The sequence below is a fragment of the Schistocerca piceifrons genome, chromosome 1 (genome assembly GCF_021461385.2).
Source record: "Schistocerca piceifrons isolate TAMUIC-IGC-003096 chromosome 1, iqSchPice1.1, whole genome shotgun sequence".
Lineage (NCBI taxonomy): Eukaryota > Metazoa > Arthropoda > Insecta > Orthoptera > Acrididae > Schistocerca > Schistocerca piceifrons.
The window spans coordinates 577,929,744-577,955,765 of NC_060138.1; the positions used below are offsets into that span (position 1 = coordinate 577,929,744).

The following is a 26,022-nucleotide window of genomic DNA, read 5'->3' on the forward strand; positions in this document are numbered from 1 at the left end:
ATTGCTTATCCGCAATATCCTTTCTTCCAGGTGAGGTAATCCAGTAATGTACGCAGGAGAACTTATGTGGAATTTATAACGTAGGAGTTGAGGTACTGGCGGAAGTGAAGCTGTGAGGGAGAGCTGCGAGTTGTATCTGGAGCACTCAGACGGTATGAGCACTGCGCGTGAAAGGCAAGGCTCCGGGTTAGAGTCCCGACCTGGCACAAAGATCTAAGCTGCCAGCAAGTTTCAGACATGTACTGATTAGCTGCAAGATTGGCTCCTTAGAGCAGCAGTTTATCTTTGGTACCTCACGTGACTACGAAGTTTGGAGCTTTGCAACACTGCCAAAGATACGCGCTTATATCGCTCGTTAGTGATATAAAACTTTCACCTCAGCGCAAAAGGGCTCTACCTTCATACATCACTAGCTTGGACGGTCAAAATCCCGTGCTGTCACATTTTCGAAACAAAGATGGCCCGAGTTTGACAGAAGTTGAATGCGACAGAGGACGTATAGCACGACAGTGTCATCAAAGTGTTGAAGAGGACAGAGGAGAATCTGCATTGCCTTTACAGAACCCTCGCGAGGTGGATATAAAAGCTGTCAACGAGGCACGGTAAAGTGTGGCAGGCATTCATTGGCCGGCTAGCCCCTTTGCCGATGAAGAAAAAGTTTCTGCTCTTCCCACAGTACTGGACAAGGGCCGACGCCAAACGATTCGTTAGATGGCCCGAGATACAGAACTAGCGGATACGACTGTGCTTTTCATTCTGAGGCAACACCAGAGCATGAGAAAAATCCCACGACGATTGATTCCTCATGATTTGAAGGAAACATGGAAATGGTTATGACACGACGCTGCTGGCGTCCATCTGCAATGCTATGAACGCGAGGAGAGGCTTTCTTACGCCGCATCAAGCGCTGGATAAAGCACTAGTCAAACCGAACCAGTCACAATTGAAATGCAAATCAAAGAAATGACGTCACTACGTGTCATGACGACGACCGAAAATTTCATCTGAACCTCAGCAATGTGAAAGTTATGTTTTTTTCTGGTGTGCGATTGCGATGGTGTTATCGCAACGCATACTGTTTCCCAACGGATGACCGTTAATTCCCCGTATTTCTGTCGATTTTTGGGGTATAATCTGCGACCAGGTTTGGAGAAGAACCGGCGACACTTTCTGTGCAGAGCCCGTCAGCCACTTTGCAGGAAAATGGATGGGCGCATACAGTTCAAGCTGAAACTGATTTTCTAGATCGATGGAGCTGTAAATGCTGTATTATCCACCATGTTCCCAGTTCATACGCCACAGTGACTTTGACTTTATTTCTAAGATTAAGGAAGCAGTTTGTGGCATTCGCTTCATAACTGTTACAGTGATTCGTCGAGCAAAAGAACGCTCCATACGAACTATCGAAACAACTGGTGCTGCTAAAGGTATTCTGCGGCTTCCGCATCAGTGGCAACTGGTTACACGCAATTCTGGCAGCTACTTTGAAGGACAGTAAAGCTGTGAACCATGTATCTATTTTGTATGAATTGTAAATAAATAGTTGCCACTAATAAAGGCCGGCCGGTGTGGCCGTGCGGTTCTAGGCGCTTCAGTCTGGAACCGCGTGACCGCTACGATCGCAGGTTCGAATCCTGCCTCGGGCATGGATGTGTGTGATGTCCTTAGGTTACTTAGGTTTAAGTAGTTCTAAGTTGTAGGGGACTGATGACCACAGATGTTAAGTCCCATAGTGCTCAGAGCCATTTGAACCACTAATAAAGTTCCAACGCTCTTAGGACTATGCTAGTGCCGTTCCAAAACCGAAAAGAGGGGACTGGAATGATGCTTAGGTCTACGGACTTGTTGTTGTAGAATCAAGAAATTCTTTTCGAAGACTGATAATCCATTCGCAAGAACCAACAAAGATTATATTATCTAACAGTATAGAACCGTAATACGCAGATTACTAAGGAACTATTGTCGTAGCGTATTTGTGCACGACTGTTTTGTGGCGTTAAATTGAAGTTGTTAAGTTATCAGGGACAAAATAATGGGAGCGAATGGTTATCTACAACTTCTATAGGAACTAGACTACAGTTATATGAATCGATCGTATTAGGATGACCATTAGCAAAAGTAAAACCTGGATAACGGAGTGTGGTGGATTTAAATCAGGTGATGGCAAGGGAATTAAATTAGGAAACAAGACATAAAAATTAATGACAAGTTTTCCGATTTGTGGAGCAAAGTAACTGGCGACGCTAGAAGTACAGACGATATAAAATGCAGACAGGCAATGGCTACAAAAAAAATTCTGAAAGAGAGAAGTATGTTAATATCTAATATAAATTTGTGGCCGGTAAACAGCAGAGACAGGAAGATAATAGAGCTTTTTAAATGCGGCGCTACAGAAAAACGATGCAGAATGTACGGGTAGATCAGGGAACTAACGAAGGAGTACAGGATCGAATCGGAAGAGAAGGAGTACAGGATCGAAACGGAAGAGAAAAAAAATTTCAACTTGACTAAAGGAAGAGATAGACTGATAGACACATAGTGTTAGTTAATTTGGCTATTGTGTGTGTGTGTGTGTGTGTGTGTGTGTGTGTGTGAGAGAGAGAGAGAGAGAGAGAGAGAGAGAGAGAGAGAGACCGGAAGGGGTATTTGTAGAGGGAGATAGTAGCATCAAAACAACAAGATTGTTGACGTTGGGTGCTGTAATTACGCAGATACGAAGAAAATAGTGGATGATAGACTAGCTTGGAGAACTGTATCAAATCAGTATTCAAACTGAAAACAATAACAACAAAAACAACCGAGTTCAACACGGTGACAAGTTTCAACAAAATCGATAGTTTCTGTGGTTGAGAATGAGCAGCTTACTAAATACAGCATCTTGCGCTGCGACAGGAAATATTATGTTACGAGGTCTCACATTAAAAAAATTAAATTATCCCCGAAAATTTGTTTCCTTAACAAATAAGTTCAATTATTAACGGTCGCCTGCAAAGTAGATGCCGTTTGAGTCTATAGCAGTGTGTATATTGGTTCCTTCCACGCCTGAAAACATTTCTAGCTGTTGTTTTCAGTGAGCTGAGTATGAACCCCGATGTGTTGTTAGCCTTCCTGAGGAGCGAATTGACGCATCGCTAAATGTGTCGCTCGTCCGTGCCACTGAGCTGATCTATTTTCGAAATTTGTTCCGCATAAGGACACAGTTATATGGCGAAAGTCAGTCGCGCACTAACAGGCCATGTTGGAATGCAAGCACTCACGTTTCTTTTACCACGAGGCGCCAGGGTAGCCGAGAGCGCAGCCGGCACAGTAGCTCAGCGTGCTCGGTCAGTGGTTAGCTACCCTGTGTAATAAAAAAACTGAGTGAACGCATCAACACAGAACCTGAACGGGTGTCGTCGGACGTCCGCCCCGAACAAATTCAGCGAACAATATAGAAAAAAAATTAGATCTAAAAAAAAGAAAGGAAAAAAAGCGCTAACGCGCTGCTTCCTGGACTCGGGTAGGCGCGCCGGCCCCGGATCGAATCCGCCCGGTGGATTAACGACGAGGGCCGGAATGTCGGCCAGCCTGGATGTGATTTTTAGGCGGTTTTCCACATCTTGCTAGGTGAATACCGGGCTGGTCCCCACATTCTGCCTCAGTTACACGCGCCGCAGACATTTGAAACACGTCTGCACTATTTCACGATTTACACTAGATGCAGACAGTTGGGGTACATTGATTCCATCCTGGGGGGTATGGGGTGGTGGCAGGAGGGGCATCCGGCAATCCCTAACACTAACATTGCCAAATCCGTTGTAACCACGCCGACCCTGCGATCGCTGCGGGACTATGGCGTAAGCGAAAGCAAGCAAGCAAGCGATTTCAAACCAAATTCACTTTGTTCCAGAAGACCGTAGATGGGGCACACCAAATGAATTTCGTATTATTTGATTCCGGAAATGTCTTACTAACTGTTCTGCACTGCCATCAAGTAAATATAATACGTAATTACGAATTAAGGAAAAATTTATGTGACTGTCTTGACAACATGTTAGAAGACAAATGGCTCTAAGCACTATGCGACTTAACATCTGAGGTCATCAGTCGCCTAGAACTTAGAATAGTTAAACCTAACTAACCTAAGGATATCACACACATCCATGCCCGAGGCAGGATTCGAACCTGCGACCGTAGTGGTCACGCAGTTCCAGACTGAAGCGCCTAGAACCGCACGGCCACATCGGCCGGCCATGTTAGAAGACAATTCAGTATGTCGTTCTCCAGTGCGAGTTGTCGGAAGCGAAAGTAATATCGGGTGTGCCTCAGGTCAGCGTAATAGGACCGTTGCTACACACGATGATTTGATAAGCTATCGTCTGTGTCTTTCTGAAGAGCATGGCGGATGACTTTGCTGAATACTCTTAATATTGCATTTAAGCACCAAAGGAACATTACATTGGGGAGGCGCAGTCATTATTTGACATACAATGAGATGACAAAAGTCATGGGATAGCGATAAGCACACATACAGACGGCGGTAGTATCGCGTACACAAAGTATAAAACGGCAGGGCATTGGCGGAGCTGTCATTTTTGCTCAGGTGATACACGTGAAAAGGTTCCCGACGTGTTTACGGCCGCAGACTGGAATTAACACTTTAAACGCGTAATGGTAAACGAAGTTCCGCGCATGGAACATTCAGTTTCGGAAATCGCTAGGGAATTCAATATTCCGAGATCCACAGTGTCAAGAGTGTGCCGAGAATACCAAAATTTCAGGCATTACCTTTCACCACGGACAACTTAATGGCAGACCGCCTTCAGTTTACGACCGAGAGCAGCGGCGTTTGCTTAGAATTTCCAGTGCTGACAGACAGACAACACTGCGCCAAACAACCGCAGAAATCAATGTGGGAAGTACGACCGTCGTATCTGTTAGGACAGTGCGGCAAAATCTGGCGTTAATGGGCTATGACTTTTCCTTTGTTAACAGCACGACATCGCCTGCAGCGCCTCTCCTGGGCTCGTAACAATATTAGTTGGACCCTAGACTACTGGGAAACCGTGGTCTGGTCAGATGAGTTCCGATTTCAGTTGGAAAGAGCTGGTTGGAGGATTCGAATGTGGCGCACATCCCACGAATCCATGGACATAAGTTGTCAAAAGTACTGTACAAGCTGAGGGGGGGGGGGGGGGGGGGTTGTTTGGGGAAGGAGACCAGACAGCCAGGTCATCGGTCTCATCGGATTAGGGAAGGAAGTCGGCCGTGCCATTTAAAAGGAACCATCCCGGCATTTGCCTGGAGCGATTTAGGGAAATCACGGAAAACCTAAATCAGGATGGCCGGACGCGGGATTGAACCGTCGTCCTCCCGAATGCGAGTCCAGTACAAGCTGGTGGTGACGCCATAATGGCGTGGGCTGTGTTTACATGGAATGGAGTAGGTCCTCAGTTATGTTCGGATACTTGGAGACCATTTGCAACCATTCATGGAGTTCATGTTACCAAACAACGATGTAATTTTTTATGGATAACAATGCGCCATGTCACCAGATCACAATTGTTCGGGATTGGCTTGAAGAACATTCTGGACAGTTCGTGCTAATGATTTGGCCACTCACATCACCCGACATAAATGCCATCGAATATTTATGGGACATAATCCTGCATCGGCAACACCTCCGCAATCATGGACAACTATAGAGGCAACATGGCTCAATATTTCTGCTGGAGACTTCCAAAGACTTGTTGATTCCGTCCCACGTCGAGCTGTTGCACTATGCCTGGAAAAAGCAAGACTGAAAGAATATTAGCAGGTATACCGGGACTTTTGTCACGCTAATGTATTATCAAAACGGCAGTGGCACTGAAAATGCAACTCTTGGTCAGAAATTTGTTACAACCAGCAGGAATTATCAACGCTTGGCGCAAAGACAGGTATATGCCGCCCAAAATTTAAAAAAAATATGTTAATGGAATGCGTGTATAGAAACATGGGCCGGTATTTTTAGGTTAAACCATAGTGGAGCAATCACTGAAATCAGTCATAACTCTCAACTCCCACATATATCCAAGGGGTTTCCCCTATGTTAGGCTATCTTCCACTTCGGACAGTAACTGAGAGTAGTCCTTACACCAAGAAAGTCATTTACCGAACTCCCGTCGGTGTGGCACCGTCATCAAAAGTTTAATAACAAGACAGACAGAGAAAGCGCAAAGAGATGGTTGATTTGTTACTGGTTCGTTTATTTAAGGCGATAGCGTCAGAAATTGTCTCCAACCATCTCTACTGGCAGGAAAGACTCTATACATCGCATAAAGGCTTAACCTTGAAATTTAGAAAGCGGCTTTCCTAGAAGAATAAAGAAATGTAATATTACTTACCCTGTCATCCTGAACCATCACCCATCCGCGTTATGACCATGAACATTAAAATTACAAGAAAGGGTAGGCTGCAATAATGTGCGTCCAATATCATATTTGTTAACAGAGTGAACGCGAACTTCGCCGACAAAATGTCGTAGCTTTTGATTGTTTTAATATAAAAGACCTGTGGTCTCCAGTGGCTCGTCAAGGATTTAGGGTATTTCGTTTAATTTCCTCACCCCTATTATCTTAGTATCTGTATTCCACTAAAAATAGCAACAGAATAGCGATAGATTGTATGCGCTGCGTGTCTTGTTTAGAAACGAACTTGTACACCTCACTCACCGTTCGTGCTGCTGACGACAATAATGCTCTTCGGCCTCAAGCGTATATATACTATTTTCCCCGGTTCTGTCTCTGATTTATTTTACCAATAGTGTTGGTTGCACGTTAACAGTGATACGCAGTGGTATGGATAAATTCACAGATGTTGTGCTTACTGAAATGCACCTCGTGTACAAGGTTCACTGAATGCTCTGCCAAAGCGGCATAACGACTACGCTGAGTTGTTTCCGCGGCGACGGCAGTCGTATCGCAGTACTTTTACCACTGACTGAGTGCTGTCGTATTACCTTGTGTTTCGCGTTGGGCGTCTTGCGATTGCACATTAGGCTTCTTCAATGTTGTAAAGGCAATTTTAGAACAACATAGGTGAGTGATGTAAGAAACAGAATACATCATAATTATATTTTCACTCTGTAACGAACCACCACCGGACACCAAGGGTCCTTTCCACTAAAATAGATGTCCCTGAACAATCGGTGACACTTTGTGAATGGAGTTAGGGATCACCCTGCATGAGAAAGCACTAGAATAGAATGGCCTGATCGAAGCGGTTTGAACGACATATCTGGCGCAGAATTCTTTGCGAATGTATCGTGCCTAATGAAAATTTGTAGCAAACCGTGACTTGAACTGGGATTCTCTGCTTTTTGTAAGTAGTCGCCTTTACCGTTAGTCTATCCGAACACGCCACCAGGCCTCTCACAAACTTCACAGATACCGTCTTTCTTACCAGTTTCGAGACCGGATTAACAACAAACAGAGAAACGTTAAGATGGTGGCTTTAATACTCACCAAGTCTCGCCACCAGTAATTGTTTATTCAAATGGTTCAAATGGCTCTGAGCACTATGGGACTTAACATCTATGGTCATCAGTCCCCTAGAACTTAGAACTACTTAAACCTAACTAACCTAAGGACATCACACAACACCCACTCATCACGAGGCAGAGAAAATCCCTGACCCCGCCGGGAATCGAACCCGGGAACCCGGGTGCGGGAAGCGAGAACGCTACCGCACGACCACGAGCTGCGGACAAATTGTTTATTCCAGAAAAGAACGGTCCCCGTTTTGCATTTCAGTCAAGCAGCGGGCGTCCAAGCGTTTTTGTACAATAGTCAACGTGTACGCGACAAACTCTGCGCAGTATTTTATCTTCTGCAAAATAGCCTGCAGAATGTTTTGAACACTTCATTTAGAGATGTTGCTCCACTGCGATTTGTGACACAACAACGCTAGGGGCGGCGTCCACAACTTACCTGCGCACAAACGACAGGTCGAATGCATATCTGTTGTTTACAGTTGCTGCCAGCGTAGTTGCTGCGCGGACGCCAGGAATAAAATCTGCATAAAGTTTTTCGACGGACGGTGTAAATGGAAACATCAGTGACAACGGAAGTTTGAGTGAGGCGTCATGGCGTGGTGTTCAGTGTCAGCCCAATGCTTAACGCGGCTGCTTACAAAAAACAGAAAAGCCTAGTTCGAGTTCCGGTCTGGTACAAATTTTCATTAGTCACAACATATTCATTACACAGAACAGTTTTCCTCTTCTCACTTCATGCCACTATATCTTTCCTATTTTCATGCCCTCTGAATCCACTGTAGTGAGTCTAACGGCGTTCGCCTTTATGTTTTGTTGGTTCGGTCGGGAGTGTGGAAGCGCTGCTGCAGAGACGTCTGCCCGCTGAGCTACTTGGCGTGGATATCTGCTGCCTCCGGGGCGGAGCTCGTCAGCTCGCTAACAGTAGCCGGCAGCCGCAACGCCGCGCCGAAGAGAAAAGAGTGTCTCACTTACCTGCAGGTTCTACGCCGCCATGGCGACGCCAGGCCGCTCCCGACGGTGGGCAACTTCGGAAACACCAAGAACTGACTCATACTGAACTCCTAAAATTACGTACAATATTATCAAACAACAACGGCTCGACTCCAAGAGAAGCCGCAGTAAAAGTTGGTTACATAAATCAAATAGGCGTTATCTCGTGACGGGGGACGCGGATGGAACTGCTGTGTTATTCTTCCTACGAATTTACTTCCCGCACAGCTAAAATCAGTCCATGTGTGGATGCGACATTTGCTTCGGTAGTTCACGTGAGGGGCTATTGAAATATAGCGTTACTCAAAATCGTGACTTTCGTGAGTGAGACGAAACTGTTGGCTGCATCCAGCGTTCGATACCTCCTTATTACAGAGAGACGAGCCGTGGCGACGAGCACTGAATTCTTTTCTCCCTAGCGCAGTGCTTTCTCCGCCCGGAAACTCTGTTTTCACTGGTACGTCAAACTTCGGACAGCTACATAAATTACACGCTACTCTGTCTCGTATTCACGATTATCTCTGTCTGTTCCTGTTTTCCTTCCGCAGAGCTTCTTACGTACCCATCGGCAACTCCACAGAGTGGAATAAAAATTATCGCTGCTGGCAATAGTCTCATTTCTCAATAAATGGAAATGTCGTGTGGCTAGGGCCTCCCATCGGGTAGACCGTTCGCCTGGTGCAGGTCTTTCGATTTGACGCCACTTCGGCGACCTGCGCGTCGATGGGGATGAAATGATGATGATTAGGACAACACAACACCCAGTCCCTGAGCGGAGAAAATTTCCGACCCAGCCGGGAATCGAACCCGGGCCCTTAGGATTGACAGTCGAGATACTGTTACACGTTACAGCTGCAAGCAGGGGATGGCACTTCTCCGCAATTTAGAAAAGGTAGAGCAAGGGTCTAGTAATTCCGAATTCTGCAACTTGCTCTTCACGTAGGTGCTCGGCCGTTTGGAGAACTTTTCATTCTGATTTTAACTGTTTGTTTCAAGTAGCTCACCATAACGTTTACATTTTTGTGTGTACCTCGAGAAGAGGAGGCTACGGAAACTTACATTCAGCTCTGGTTCCATACAAAAAAACTCACAATAAAACCATAGCAAGGCAATTTTTCATCAAGAATAAGCTCGTGCAACGGTGAAATCGACCGCTTCAGAGTAGTAACAAACTACTGAAGGGCGTTTCCTACGAAGCTGAAACGTTAAGTTTTAGCTTAAAGATATCTTAGGAATTAGATTAACTGCAATTGAAGCTCGTTATTGCATCATTTCAGTTCTTTAAATACTTCGTCATCCTTCTGTCAGGGTATTTAGCATAATATTTTCCTCCTTTAAAAATTTGTAATATAAATGCTGTCGTTAACTTAGCTATACTCCTACGATATGACTTACTGACGTGTTTCGGGGCGGCACCGTGAGATAATCAGAGACATACTGCCAGTTGTCGAGTACGGGTAGTGTGGCAACGACAGTAGTTCCGGCCAAGTTGAGTTCAGACATTGAGCAGGCAAGGATATAGTTCAGTGCAGCAGGAACTTAGAAGTTAAGCTGCAGATCCAAACCTCAGTCGAAGCAGGGATGACACAGCACAGTTTCGATGACCGGACTTGTAAAAGCCTCTGCGCGTGCCGTTAGCCTTACAGTTAGGTCTTGCGTCACGCCTTATGCGGCGGTCAGGAGCTCCAGTCTGTCCTCTGCTTCTGCAGCCCCTTCTGTGAATGCTAGAGGGCAAATAAAGCAGTAGCGGAGTTCACCGTCGGCGACGTGGATCCATATTTATTGCTTTCTGAGCCTAGAAGCTGGTGCCGGAGTCGAAGTCTAAGCCTGCTGTAGCAACTGTATACAGTTTTCCGTTTTTCTGTGGTGACGTCTGAATACTGAGCCTGAGACGCGGCCACAGGGAGAAACGCCGGGTCGCCAGTTTGAAACCGACACGTAGCCGCGACCGTTCAGCTGCCAAAAGCTCCGACGCAGGCTTCCAATACCTGGCGGACGGTGGAATTACGACGCACAAACGTTATCTATGAAAGCGCATTCACTTAACAAATAAATTATTTATTTATTTATTAAAAGTTCTGGGGCCACAGGCATCTCATTCATCACTTGTCGGAGTGCCAGAGTGTGTCATGATATAGGTACAAACTCAGTGGGACGATGGATCTCGTGTAGGATAGCATATTTATTGGCCAAGCAATCTGTATCCGGAATAATATTTCTGTTACATCTGCAGCCGCAGAAAGTCTCTACAAGGTAATATTATTTCGGTGTGTAAAGATTGTAATTACGGAAAGCAACGCAAAAATTGGGTTTCTGCTTCTTCGCCCGAGTATTTTATCAAAGGTACCTCATAAGGACTCGTACCTGCAAAAGAAGTCATTAGTAAACCGATAATCGCAAGACATTAGACTGTATCGACAATATTTAACTCTAATCAAACTGTGGGTAGTTTAGTAGTCGCGCGCCAGCCGGAGTGGCCGTGCAGTTCTAGGTGCTACAGTCTGGAACCGAGTGACCGCTACGGTCGCAGGTTCGAATCCTGCCTCGGGCATGGATGTGTGTGATGCCCTTAGGTTAGTTACGTTTAATTAGTTCTAAGTTCTAGGCGACTGATGACCTCAGAAGTTAAGTCGCATAGTGCTCATAGCCATTTGAACCAAGTAGTCGCGCGACTAAAACGAGGATTTGGGTGATGCGCGCTGATATTCTTTGTACTCTGATACGGATCTTACATGATTGACCAATATACGGCTTGCAAGGGCCTTGTGAGCGATATCTTTAGCATAAATGCCGCAGGTTCCCTGTATCCAACCGCCAGACTGCCCGTGGTCGCTGCATTTCATACCGCCACGCATTGTTACTTCCAGACATTCCTGTGATATGATTGACTCCAGTTGCATCTCCCTGAATACGTAGTGAAAGGAGATTATATTTTTTACATATTGCGAAGCGCAGAGCTTAACATTTTCTCCCCACTGAAAGCGACTAACAAGTTTTACACGAGGCTGTTTTGTCAAAATCTGACAAAATACCAAAAGAATTTTTAATGGCTAAAACTTCCTCGAATAACTACAATGCCTGACAAAATAAAGTGAAGCGTTCAGAATACAATTTGAGTGCAATTTTGTGCACGTATGCACCACGGAGTGGGGGGGGGAGGGGGGGGGGTCGTGCGCGGAAGTGATTAGAATTGCCATTCTCTGTCACTGCTATTCGGGCACCTGAGTGGACTAGTGATTTTCGCGTTCAGTGTTCTTGCCAGGCCTGGTAGGGTGAACAAGGGGCTCGAACAGCGTCGGGTGTCCAGCGCTCACTGTGCACAACACGAAGATGCTGCGTACTCATTTGAGGCAGCGGTATCAGCACCAGTCAGAGTTTGGAAGGAGTCTCACCGTCGGTGGATGGTCGAATCGAGCAATATCCAGATATGTGGGGGATTTGGATGTAACAGTGACCCTATGCAGGACAACATGCGAACGTGAGGGCAGGCACACTCGCCGTCAAGGTCCCGGCCGGCCACGTCTGACTACTACGTAGAAGCATCGCCGTGCTGTGCACCAGGCACACCGTAACCCCTCCACATCTGCACCTGCCACTCGAGCTCGCTGCCAGACTCTGTGTCACCCCGCGCTACTGGTCTCAGAGTAGCAGCAGCTGGCCTACGGATTTGCCATCCCAAGCGTAGCCTGCCTCTGCCGGTAACACCGCAACACCAACGGCTGCGTTTGTGGTGATACCGTGACCAGGAAGTATAGACCGCCGATCAATGGTGTCGCCTTGTGTTCAGCGACGGATCGTGGTTCTTCACTACCCCGAATGACCATCGTCGGCGAGTATGGTGGCTTCGTGGGTAGATGTTCCGTTCTTTCAATTTTTCAGAGAGCCGCAGCGGTGTGGCTTTATGGCGTGGGAAGCCATCGGGTGTGGCCTCAGATAACAATTGCTACTAACTGAGGGAAACCTGACGGCACATCGGTATGTCACGGACATCTGCGTCTTCGTGTGTTACTTCTCATGCGACAATATCTTGGTGCCACGTTTCAGCAGGACAATACTCGTCGACGCGTGGAGCACATCTCTATGAACTGTCGGCGTTATGTTGAGGAAACTACCGTTGCCTGCAAGGTCCCCAGATCTGCCCCAACAGAACACACTTGGGACCAGCTCGGACGTGAACTTCTGCCTAGTGTCAGTGCCCAGGGTACCCAGGTCCAGTTACAACAGCTCGCCTCAGGAGAGGACACAACGGTTTTATGACATTTCTCCCAACCGTATCAGTGCCCGCACCCAGGCCACAGGGGGTGCAACGTCACGCTGATAAGTGGACTCACAGCGCCAGTCTTGCTAAATTTGCCTCGGTATTGTAATCATTGAAACAACATCACAACCCCTCTCCAACCGTGAATTTTTGGTTTGTTTCCTCCTCCCCTCGTGGGCTCTTCACTTTTTCTGTCAGACAGTATATCACACGAACAGTAGTGGGCCTCTAATTTTTTCTTGATGGACGATCCCTCTCCTCCGTTCCCTCTCACACAAGCACAAAAATGCTGTCTCTGCTTGTATCTTCGCTAGAATAACGAACTGCTTACCGCCCGTCAAAGAGGTTCAAACTAACAGTGAGCGCAACTAGAAACGAGGACGAATGCTCGTAACTCCCCTCGGCATGGGGACTCATCGGGATACTAACGGTTGCTGGACAAGAAACGGTTCTCCTTGCAAGATCTGTCTTTTCTCTGAGTTTGTGGCACAGATAATTTGTGTTGAGAATTTAGAGCGTGTGGAAGCGGAAGCTCCAGCGAGTAATGTCGTTTTATCCGAGTGGTCGCCTGGAGCGAGAACTCACCCGTCACAGTACTGGAAGATGGTCTGATCATCCCTGCGCGACGACCCGTCGGCGGAGCTGCAGCTGAAACAGCAAACCGTCCCTTTGTGACAGCTACTTCCTCTCACTGGTAATCGTGCCTCCGAGACATTCATTATTCTACACTGTGCATCCATAATATGCTAGTTTCATCTCTACAAATCATTTCGTATCCATTCGCAAGAGGTACAAATACAAAAAAAATACTGGTTCCTCAGACTTCATGAAAAAATTATATTTTTTACCCAGTGATTGCTGAAAGTTGATTCTTTTACACAGTTCAGTTCCATGCGCGGTATATGAACAAGTGAAACTCGTCACTATTTACAAAATCAAACTCAACGTGATCACGTAATTCTACTGCACTCAGAGGAGGCAATCTCCTCACATTCAAGAGATTACCACGGAGAATATTTATACAATCATGCGTTTTAGACAGGTACGTGCCGAGTAAAACTGTGAGGGATGAGAAAAACCCACCGTGGTTCAACAACAAAGTTAGGAAACTACTGCGAAAGCAAAGAGAGCTTCACTCCAAGTTTAAACGCAGCCAAAACCTCTCAGACAAACAGAAGCTAAATGATGTCAAAGATAGCGTAAGGAGTGATATGCGTGAAGCGTTCAGTGAATTCGAAAGTAAAATTCCATGTACCGACTTGACAGAAAATCCTAGGAAGTTCTGGTCTTACGTTAAATCAGTAAGTGGCTCGAAACAGCATATCCAGACACTCCGGGATGATGATGGCATTGAAACAGAGGATGACACGCGTAAAGCTGAAATACTAAACACCTTTTTCCAAAGCTGTATCACAGAGGAAGACCGCACTGCAGTTCCTTCTCTAAATCCTCGCACAAACGAAAAAATGGCTGACATCGAAATAAGTGTCCAAGGAACAGAAAAGCAACTGGAATCACTCAACAGAAGAAAGTCCACTGGACCTGACGGGATACCAATTCGATTCTACACAGAGTACGCGAAAGAACTTGCCCCCCTTCTAACAGCCGTGAATCGCAAGTCTCTAGACGAACGGAAGGTTCCAAATGATTGGAAAAGAGCACAGGTAGTCCCAGTCTTCAAGAAGGGTCGTCGAGCTGATGCGGAAAACTATAGACCCATATCTCTGACGTCGATCTGTTGTAGAATTTTAGAACATGTTTTTTGCTCGCGTATCATGTTGTTTTTGGAAACCCAGAATCTACTCTGTAGGAATCAACATGGATTCCGGAAACAGCGATCGTGTGACACCCTACTCGCTTTATTTGTTCATGAGACCCAGAAAATATTAGATACAGGCTCCCAGGTAGATGCTATTTTCCTTGACTTCCCGAAGGCGTTTCAGTTCCGCACTGTCGCCTGATAAAGTAAGAGCCTACGGAATATCAGACCAGCTGTGTAGCTGGATTGAAGAGTTTTTAGCAAACAGAACACAGCATGTTGTTATCAATGGAGAGACATCTACAGACGTTAAGGTAACCTCTGGCGTGCCACGGGGGAGTGTTATGGGACCATTGCTTTTCACAATATATATAAATGACCTAGTAGATAATGTCGGAAGTTCCATGCGGCTTTTCGCGGATGATGCTGTAGTATACAGAGAAGTTGCAGCATTAGAGAATTGTAGCGAAACGCAGGAAGATCTGCAGCGGATAGGCACTTGGTGCAGGGAGTGGTAACTGACCCTTAACATAGATAAATGTAATGTATTGCGAATACATAGAAAGAAGGATCCTTTATTGTATGATTATATGATAGCGGAACAAACACTGATAGCAGTTACTTCTGTAAAATATCTGGGAGTATGCGTGCGAAACGATTTGAAGTGGAATGATCACATAAAATTAATTGTTGGTAAGGCGGGTACCAGGTTGAGATTCATTGGGAGAGTCCTTAGAAAATGTAGTCCATCAACAAAGGAGGTGGCTTGCAAAACACTCGTTCGACCTCATCAGTGTAGGATCCGTACCAGATCGGGTTGACGGAGGAGATAGAGAAGATCCAAAGAAGAGCGGCGCGTTTCGTCACAGGGTTATTTGGTAACCGTGATAGCGTTACGGAGATGTTTAGCAAACTCAAGTGGCAGACTCTGCAAGAGAGGCGCTCTGCATCGCGGTGTAGCTTGCTCGCCAGGTTTCGAGAGGGTGCTTTTCTGGATGAGGTATCGAATATATTGCTTCCCCCTACTTATACCTCCCGAGGAGATCACGAATATAAAATTAGAGAGATTCGAGCGCGTACGGAGGCTTTCAGACAGTCGTTCTTCCCGCGAACCATACGCGACTGGAACAGGAAAGGGAGGTAATTACAGTGGCACCTAAAGTGTCCTCCGCCACACACCGTTGGGTGGCTGCGGAGTATAAATGTAGATGTAGATGTAGAATCATAAAAATGGATGTACCTATGTATGTGTGAGTGTATGTATGTATGTATCTTCCTCCCAAATCTCCTCTTAAACCACTGGATCGATTTCAACCAAACTTGGTACACGTATCACTTACTGTCTAAAAAGAACCGCTGTGGGGCAGGAACCACCTACGTACCACACGGGTAGGAGTGGAGGTGAAAAAGGAGTGTAGCCCACGACGTAAGCATACCCATACATTAGTCATCTAGTATTTGAGGATGAGAGCGCGTAGAAACTTGTAACAAAATTAACACCTAATTTCCAATTTTTATGAAACTTTTTCTCGCTGACTACCCTCACAGAATAATGAAAGGAAAATAGTTTACGATTACTACATTTTCGCTGTTCATGCTGTAGAACTGCCATATGAAGCATTACGTTTTAATTTATTACTTCTTTACTACTAACTCTATTCGCAACACATTTCGCAGACAGTAGACACATAGCACTAGAGGTACGTGCAAAGTTATATCACTGTACAGCACACAGTTCAGGAGATACGATGTCATAAACATTGAGCTGAGTGAAAATGAAACGGCTCGCCCAAATTCACTAGACATACATGTGAAATATGTACACAATACGCACGAACTTCGTTAAATATATGTAAAATACCTCTGACATGAGCGTATGCGAGAAAAGTCGTGGATAAAAAAAAAGGAACGATTTCAATCAAATTTGGTACACATTTTGGTCACAATACGGAAAGCAATACTATAGCGGTAACGACCACCCTCCTATTGGGGTAAGTGATAACGGGGAGAGAGAAGGGAGAAAGGAGATGGACAGACTACAAGGGGGAACGAGGAAAAGACACAGACAAGAGGAGATGGACAGAGACACGTGGAGGAAAAGATAGACGGAGATGTGGGGGATTAAGAGATGGACAGAGAAAGGAAAGGAAAGGATATGAACAGGGAGAGGGGGGGGGGAGGAGGAGACTTACAAAAGGCGGGTGGATGGGGATACGGAATCAGAGGGAAGACATGGGTGTATGGACAGAGAGAGGGACAGAAAGTGACTGACTAATAAAAGATTTGAGTAAATATGTACCCGGGCACTCGGCTAGGTCGATATAAAACTAAAAGGAAATATTTTCTTCCATTCTGAGTACTCTTACAGCAGCTCTATTGTAAGTCAACGATTACGTTTATCATGTTTACAAGAGTTTTCCAGTTAGTACTTCAGTTTTCTTAATTCAGAATTGACTGTTGTGAACGGACATCAGTTCCGATCTACTCAGATGGCTATCGCTCCTACTATCTCAGCAAGTATGCTAAAGTGCTAAATGCGCCGTTTGATAACTTCAAAAAAATGTTCAAATGTGTGGGAAATCTTATGGGACTTAACTGCTAAGTCCATCAGTCCCTAAGCTTACACACTACTTAACCTAAATTATCCTAAGGACAAACACACACATCCATGCCCGAGGGAGGACTCGAACCTCCGCCGGGACTAGCCGCACAGTCCATGACTGCAGCGCCCATAGATAACTTAAAACATCCATTAATAATTTGCCAACACTACAAATGGTTTTTATTAAAACCGTCGTCGTTGTCCACAATGAAGGAGGAAGCGAAATGCAGCTTTATTATCGTTGTACAAAGGGCATTCAAAAAGTTTTGCACAGTCGTCTCTAATTTTTATATTTTTTGCAGGAGGAAATTGAAATTTTTTGTGAACATACTTGGAACATTTAGCTATAAGTTGGTATATAAAAGTAATTTCTTTTATTTACAGGTGAGCCATAACGAACCGTGAAGTAGATGTCAGGTTGCAACAACTGTCGGTGATGGAGTTCTTCTTCAAGATCGGCTGTGACTCTGCCACATCGATCACAGGAAGTTGCTCCCTGTTTGTGGGGAGGACACAGTGGATGGCAGCAGTATCCAGCGGTGGTTGCAGAAGTTTAAAGAAGGTGATTTCTCTCTACTGGACAATCCACGATGAGGCAGACCATCGACGACAGTGAGTGATGTGAATAAGAAGACCATTGATCAAATCATCCAAAATAACAGATGTGTGACAACACGACAGCTTGTTGAAATGACTCGTTTGTCATTGGGTAGTATGGTATCACTGGTACTGTCACTAGGGTACAGAAAAATCTGTGCACGTTGTCTGCCTAAATTATTGACAAGAGAAATGAAAACGATGAGGAAGAATGTGTGCGAGGGTCTCATGAAGACCTTTACTGTAGAGTGGAAACAGTGTTTTGACGGCATCATTACCCAGGATGAAACATGGTTGTTTTTGTCCGAACCTGAGAGCAAAGCCCAATCCACAGAGAGTGGGGTCACCCGGGTTCCCCTCGGAAGAAGAAACCAAGACTTTCACGAACAGCAGAAAGGTGATGGCTTCCTTCTTATGGGATCAGTGTGGTGTCATTTTCATTGACTTTTTGGAACCTGGCTCCACAATTATCCGGGACCGTTACTGTTTCTCACTGGACAAGTTGCGACGTACAATCAAGATCCACAGATCACAGCTTCAGTGTCAGCTCATCAGACTACACCATGGCAATGCCAAACCCCATACAGCCGTTATGATGCAGTAGAAAATCAGGAAAATGGGTTGGAAAATTTTTCCTCATCCTCCCTACAGTCCGGACTTGGCTCCGTCTGCTTTTTACCTCTTTGGTCGTCTGGAGGCCTACCTGCGTGGTAAAACATTTGATGGTGATAAAGATCTTATTTCCTGTGTCAAGCGATGGTATAAAAGTCAATTCCCAGAATTTTACCACAGCACATTTACATCGTGGAGTGAACGTTAGGCCAGATGCGTCACAGCTGATGCCAGCTACACTGAGTAGGCTCAATGTATAGGTAAATGTTCCATGTATGTTGACAAAAAATTTTATTCTCCTCCTGCAAAAAATAAAAAAATTAAGAGACGACTGTACAAAACTTTTTGAATGCCCTGTCTATTGTTTACGTTTAAACTTTCAGATTCTTGTGCTGATTTTTTGCTCCTGATATTCATTTCACCTCACAATATAAGCACACCGAGCATTAAAGTAATCCCCCCCCCCTCCTCCAGAAACATCATGCTAACACCAAGCAACACTATCTCTAGTTTTGTCAAAGTCCTAAATTCCGTGTCGAAGGGTGTGGGAAAGTTCTTCCGATATACTAAACAATGCCCCCCCCCCCCCCCCCCATGACGCAGAAGCGTGGAATTTGGCTCAAAGGTTACTACAACCTTTCTCTGCAACTGTGCATCCTACCCCTTCTCTTGACGCCTTTGCATTGGAGGTCAGAACCGCGACGCCCAGCATTGAAATCACAATTTTTTTGTCGGTGGTTGAGGAAAACATTTCAGACACACCGTCGCTCAAAATCGACACGAGAAAATCTCAGGAGGTGGCATAAATAGCATCAATGAAACAACCGGTATCCTTTGGGCGATCACTTATACACATATTTCGCGGTCGAAAACGAAAGTTTGCATGATGTGTGCAACAGAACGACGTTCTTGACAATCTTCAACACTGTCGATATCCCCCAGATGGTTCAACCCTTATCGAATGACATCATTGGACTGTAACCCCACAGAACGTCATCTAACCCCTTTGGAATGCAGCGCAACGGTATTTTTTGCTCTGGTATATAAAAACCATTCGACTAAATGTGAACGTAATCCGAAGCAGCAAATGCACTCCGTCTTCGGGCCACAAGTGGCCCATCGGGACCATCCGACCGCCGTGTCATCCTCAGGTGAGGATGCGGATAGGAGGGTCGTGTGGTCAGCACACCGCTCTCCCGGTCGTTATGATGGTTTTCTTTGACCGGAGCCGCTACTATTCGGTCGAGTAGCGAAGCAGCAAAGGTATGCTGTTTCAGTCCACCTGTTTCGTGCCATGTCGTGGCGTGATCACAATCCCCGTTCGGACACACCTTCAGTGCCACGCGTGCGATTTTGTTGAGCACTTTAAAAATGTACCTTTACAGAAGTAATCCTTGACCGATTCCTGAGCACCTGTGGGCAGGTCAACCCTTTGACACCCATTACATTCCTCATGCCCGCAAGCTGGCACTTGTCCAAAAGAGCCTAGGAATTGGTCAAGTGTTGTCCGTGTACAGGAACATTTTTCAGGTACTAATAATGAAGCGCGTGTGGCGCCGAGGATGTTGCCGAACTCGGTGGTTTTAGAGGGACCCTTTGCCGTTTCATTCATGTATGTGTGTGTCGCATCCCCCTCCTCCATTCCCACCCCTACTTCACGCCGTGATCTTGGCACAAAACAGTTTTGCTGCTTTGGACTACGTTCAAATTTTATCGAATGGTTTTGAACGGTCCCTAGCGGTTCCGCCCTGCATACCAGAGCAAAAGTTGCCGTTGTGTTACAGTCCAACGGGGTCGGATCAGGTTCAGTGGGGTTGCAGCACCACGACGTCGTTATAGAAGGGAGACCCAGTCCAGCCAACACTCTTAACCTGTCGCATAAAATCATTTGATGTTCGGTTACTTACATCTGATTAAATGCGTGAAAACATAACTTGTTACAAGATGAAATAATAGCTCCTCCGAAAATTATCTGTCTGCTTCGTGTTGTACAGCCACACGATATTTTTTTTTCTTTTTATAGAATAAAGTGGCCAGTGAATAACACATAAGCGCTTGCTGTGATAATGTCTACTTTAGCTACTTTTCGTTTTGTGTACATGACTTTTATTTCTGTCCCACCGACTCAATGTGACAAAAATAGCACTAACTAGGCAATAATAATTACAGTTTCAAAAGCCTCTTGACAGTAACAATTTTTTTTTCAAAACAAATGGTGCCACCAGTTAAATGTTGTCGTCAAAGTAATGTGTCTCTTTGCACTCGTGTCTGCTTTTCACGTACAGCACAGTTCGCAGGGCGCCAAGGAGGAGAGCCCAAGCCGAAACAGTCAACGCCCAGACTTATATTATTTAACTTTGTGGCTGGATGCTCTTGCAGACGCTTTGCCCTGTATGTTAACAGTATGGAAACCAGCCTAGTATTTGCATAAATGAGCGTGACAATCGCCTGTAACCACATTCAGGTTGAATCAACAGCAGTTACCTCGTCACACGGATTTGATCCGGGTGCCGGCTCACCTCCAAGTCTCGCAGTATAGCGCGATAGGCGTTACGCTATACGTGCATGCCAGGATGTTTCACACAAACAATTCGGAGAACGGTTGGCTGGTTTTGCTCATTTCATCCTTGAAATTTGACGTACACGAGTTAAAACACGAAACTGAGCTAATGCAATTGGCACAAAGGGAAAGTGTCGCACACAACGAGCAGAAACTCATCCCTTTCGTCTGTGTAGTCTAAAAAGTGTGTTAGTGCAAAAAAAGCGAAAATCATTAATACTGTTTAATATATTTTTGTAGATACGGAAATTTTTTTTGCTCGCTTCCCAGAAAAACCAGACAGAGATTTTTTGAAGTGCATGCGGTTCCATTTGAGATATTTTACAACGATTTCGATATCTATTGAGTGAGGGACACATTCCTAATCTTTGACGTTATCGATTAAATATGTGCTAAACTTTGCCTATTCTGAAGCAGTGGGCATTTGACACTCCGAAAATGTCTTTATAATCTCAAAGCAAATTCTTCTCTGATGTTACAATCAACGTCTGATTGGAAAATCTACACTTCCATTTTGGTATCAAACAAAAACTGCACATTTTTTGCAGTTTGTCAATCTATTGAATATGCGATTCCGCAATGGCAACCATCTTATTTCGCCAGATTTTTTTTTTTTGTACATTTGCAATGTAATGATATTTACGTAGCTTGGAACGCTGATTACATGACGATGATAATGAATTAATAATTAGTTGATCTTACAGCCCAAAACAGCTACACTCCTGGAAATTGAAATAAGAACACCGTGAATTCATTGTCCCAGGAAGGGGAAACTTTATTGACACATTCCTGGGGTCAGATACATCACATGATCACACTGACAGAACCACAGGCACATAGACACAGGCAACAGAGCATGCACAATGTCGGCACTAGTACAGTGTATATCCACCTTTCGCAGCAATGCAGGCTGCTATTCTCCCATGGAGACGATCGTAGAGATGCTGGATGTAGTCCTGTGGAACGGCTTGCCATGCCATTTCCACCTGGCGCCTCAGTTGGACCAGCGTTCGTGCTGGACGTGCAGACCGCGTGAGACGACGCTTCATCCAGTCCCAAACATGCTCAATGGGGGACAGATCCGGAGATCTTGCTGGCCAGGGTAGTTGACTTACACCTTCTAGAGCACGTTGGGTGGCACGGGATACATGTGGACGTGCATTGTCCTGTTGGAACAGCAAGTTCCCTTGCCGGTCTAGGAATGGTAGAACGATGGGTTCGATGACGGTTTGGATGTACCGTGCACTATTCAGTGTCCCCTCGACGATCACCAGTCGTGTACGGCCAGTGTAGGAGACCGCTCCCCACACCATGATGCCGGGTGTTGGCCCTGTGTGCCTCGGTCGTATGCAGTCCTGATTGTGGCGCTCACCTGCACGGCGCCAAACACGCATACGACCATCATTGGCACCAAGGCAGAAGCGACTCTCATCGCTGAAGACGACACGTCTCCATTCGTCCCTCCATTCACGCCTGTCGCGACACCACTGGAGGCGGGCTGCACGATGTTGGGGCGTGAGCAGAAGACGGCCTAACGGTGTGCGGGACCGTAGCCCAGCTTCATGGAGACGGTTGCGAATGGTCCTCGCCGATACCCCAGGAGCAACAGTGTCCCTAATTTGCTGGGAAGTGGCGGTGCGGTCCCCTACGGCACTGCGTAGGATCCTACGGTCTTGGCGTGCATCCGTGCGTCGCTGCGGTCCGGTCCCAGGTCGACGGGCACGTGCACCTTCCGCCGACCACTGGCGACAACATCGATGTACTGTGGAGACCTCATGCCCCACGTGTTGAGCAATTCGGCGGTACGTCCACCCGGCCTCCCGCATGCCCACTATACGCCCTCGCTCAAAGTCCGTCAACTGCACATACGGTTCACGTCCACGCTGTCGCGGCATGCTACCAGTGTTAAAGACTGCGATGGAGCTCCGTATGCCACGGCAAACTGGCTGACACTGACGGCGGCGGTGCACAAATGCTGCGCAGCTAGCGCCATTCGACGGCCAACACCGCGGTTCCTGGTGTGTCCGCTGTGCCGTGCATGTGATCATTGCTTGTACAGCCCTCTCGCAGTGTCCGAGCAAGTATGGTGGGTCTGACACACCGGTGTCAATGTGTTCTTTTTTCCATTTCCAGGAGTGTATATTAAAATAGGACACAGCGTTTGCTCTAAATTTTGTAAACCTCTTCGGAACAGTAATACGCATTTGCAAGGTCTAAAGAACAAGGCGCATGGTACTACGACGCATGATTCCCTAGTATAAGTTTCCCGTTTATTCAGATGTTGTATAGCTTTCCCTGTATATGCAAACCATATGAACCTGTAACATGTGTATTGACGGCTGGGGAATTCTGAATCCCAATAGTTCCACGACTGCAGTCACAAGACTGCCCTGCAGTTTCAAGCTTTTGCATCACCTCGGATCCGAGAGTTCCGGAACCTGTACAGAAAATTAAAATAGAGATCAACATAAACATCATTTCCGCCCCCCCCCCTTTTTTTCGGCACCTCTAATACCCAGTAGCACGTCTTCTTGCACTGATGCATGCCTGTACTCGTCGTGGCATACTATCCACAAGTTCATCAAGGCACTGGTGGTCCAGATTGTCCAACTCCTCAACGGCGATTCGGCGTAAATCCCTCAGAGGATTGTCCATAAATAGCCCTTTTCAATCTATCCCAAGCATGTTCGATAGGGTTCATGTCTGGAGAACAGGCTTGCCGCTCTAGTCGAGCGTGCACGATGGGAGCGCGAATTGTCGTCCACGAAGACGAATGCCTCGCCAATATGCTGCCGATATGGTTGCACTATCGGTCGGAGGATGACATTCACGTACCGTACAGCCGTTACGGCGCCTTCCATGACCACCAGCGGCGTACGTCGGCCCCACATAATGCCACCCAAAAACAACAGGGAACCACCACCTTGTTGTACTCGCTGGACAGTGTGTCTAAAGGCCGGTTCCCCCTAGAGCGCGGCAGCGCGGCGTGCGGCAACGGCAGCGGCAAGCGTTTTCCGCTTTGACGCGGCGGCTCGCGGAATTGGCGTTCCCATCTGGAAGCGGCAGACGCTAGCGGTAGCCAATGATGGATAGCCACTGAGGTACGGGGCGGGACCCACCGAAACGCCCGGTGCGTTTGATTAACTGTATCTTACGCCTACATAAAGGAAAGACAAAGTTGGGTGAAGACATACCAATTTTTCATTTTCTGTAGAATGTACTCTTTCACATATTTCATTATTCATGTTTTCTCATTTCAACATAAACAGATTTCATGACTACCGTTCATGATTGTTCACTATCTCCTAACACATTGAAACAATGTACGATAAAAGAGATTTTTCAGATAGTTAAGCGAGACAAAAATTTAAAATGTGATACGGTAGCAGGTACACGAAAACAGTAAGAACACAAAGGCTAGGTGGAAGGGATGAAAGTGGAAGCCACCTGATAGAATTTCCCACAGAGCATAATGTAATCATCGCCAGCACCTTGCTTAAGAATCACAAAAGAATAATATATATTTGGAACAGAGTTTTCGAAACCAGATTTTAAATTGTAAGGCATTTCCTGGTGCAGATGCAAACCTGACTGAAGACTGTCAATAGCAAGAAAAGCGTTCTGAAAAAGAAAATTTGTTCACACCGAATATAAATTCTAACGGTTGGATACTATTTTACAAAGGTATTTGTGTGGAGTGCAGTCTTGTATGTAAGTGAAACGTGGACGAAGAACAGTTCTGTCAAGAATACAATGGACGCTTTCAAAACGTGGTGATCAATAAGAATGCTGAAGATTAGATACGAGGATCGTGTGACTAAAGAAGAGGTACGGAATTAAATAGAGGAGGAAGAGGAAATTACGGCACAACTTTGACAACAATAGGGGTTAATTGACAGGACGTATTATGGGGCGGCAAAGAGTGAGGACAAAGGGGTTGGGTGATAGTATTCTGATAACAATCATCTGTTGAAATACTATCCTACTATTTTATCTATTAATGTAAGGAGTGAATTTACTCTTCCATGCACTCCTCCACAAAACATTTAAACCAAAACTGAAATCAGCTGAACACCAAATCTTTCAACCACTGTCTGACAACTACTGGATTCACTTTCAACTTTCTATAACTATCACTGGCTAGCCACACACACATACAGATATAAGGAGAACAAAAATAAACAAACATTAGTTTTCAGCATATAATTCTGCAGGTTGGCAACATGTACAGAAACAAATCAGACAGGAAGGGACATGTGGTGAACACACTGTAGTTACGACTTCAAATCACAGTTTTCGGTAAAACGTCTACTGCTAGTGACAGAAGAAAAAAGAGCGAACATGAGAATGTGATGATGTTCCATAATCTAAGTTTTAGTTCAACCTCCAGCATGTGACCAGGTGAGGGGAAACGTATATGTCCGCCAAAAACTCGATTCACTGTAAGCAATCAGTCATTCACGTAAAAAAAGATGTGAACTGTTTTATAATCTGCAAGTATCACATATCAAAACAAAACTGAATCATTCTAGATTCCACCGAAGATGCCTTAAAGTAAAAGGCGAAACGCGTCTTGAATCAGTAAAGTACACTGGATAAAGAAAAAAAAGTTTGTTACTTACCAAAGGAAATAATCAATAGCTGTAGATATTTAGTAAATTAAATCTTATGACATACCAGCAAATTAGTTTCGGTTTAACTTCTCATTCCACATGCTATTAAATGCTGTTTAAAAAAATTCATCTATCCCTTCTGAAAAACTGTAGTTACTTTCATATCTCGGTACATAAACAGATTTAGGATATTTATCATGCGACGAAATATATGACTTTTCACAAGTTATCGTTTGCAAAAAAACACGTTTCGATTTCTCGAACCGTTTACGAAATTTGCGGTTGATACAACCACATGGTTTACGACGAGCAGGACGAAGATTCGGTCGCGTCGCGAGCAACCCGCGCGGTCACGGCACAGCCCGTCCGCCGACATATCATTCAATATCTCGAGAACGGTGATAGCTATCGATCTGCTCTTAGATTTAAAAACAATGTCGATATGTTGACTAAATTTCATACGTAATAATGTATTACCTAAAATGAACTGTACGCAAAGTCCACGCAATGCGTTTTTA

At 45.5% G+C, this 26,022-nt stretch overlaps 1 protein-coding gene across 2 annotated transcripts in view; it reads right to left on the reverse strand.

Annotated features, from left to right (window-relative positions):
- The window catches only part of LOC124802248 (transcription factor cwo), a 162,439-nt gene that overhangs the window by 73,722 nt on the left and 62,695 nt on the right, over nucleotides 1-26,022 (reverse strand). The window contains exon 2 of one of the 2 annotated variants that reach the window (XM_047263135.1): nucleotides 13,347-13,409. The exons of the other annotated variant lie outside the window; for it this stretch is intronic. Coding sequence (XP_047119091.1) covers nucleotides 13,347-13,409 — 63 coding nt within the window. The remainder of the gene's footprint in view (nucleotides 1-13,346; nucleotides 13,410-26,022) is intronic. 2 annotated transcript variants of the gene reach the window in all.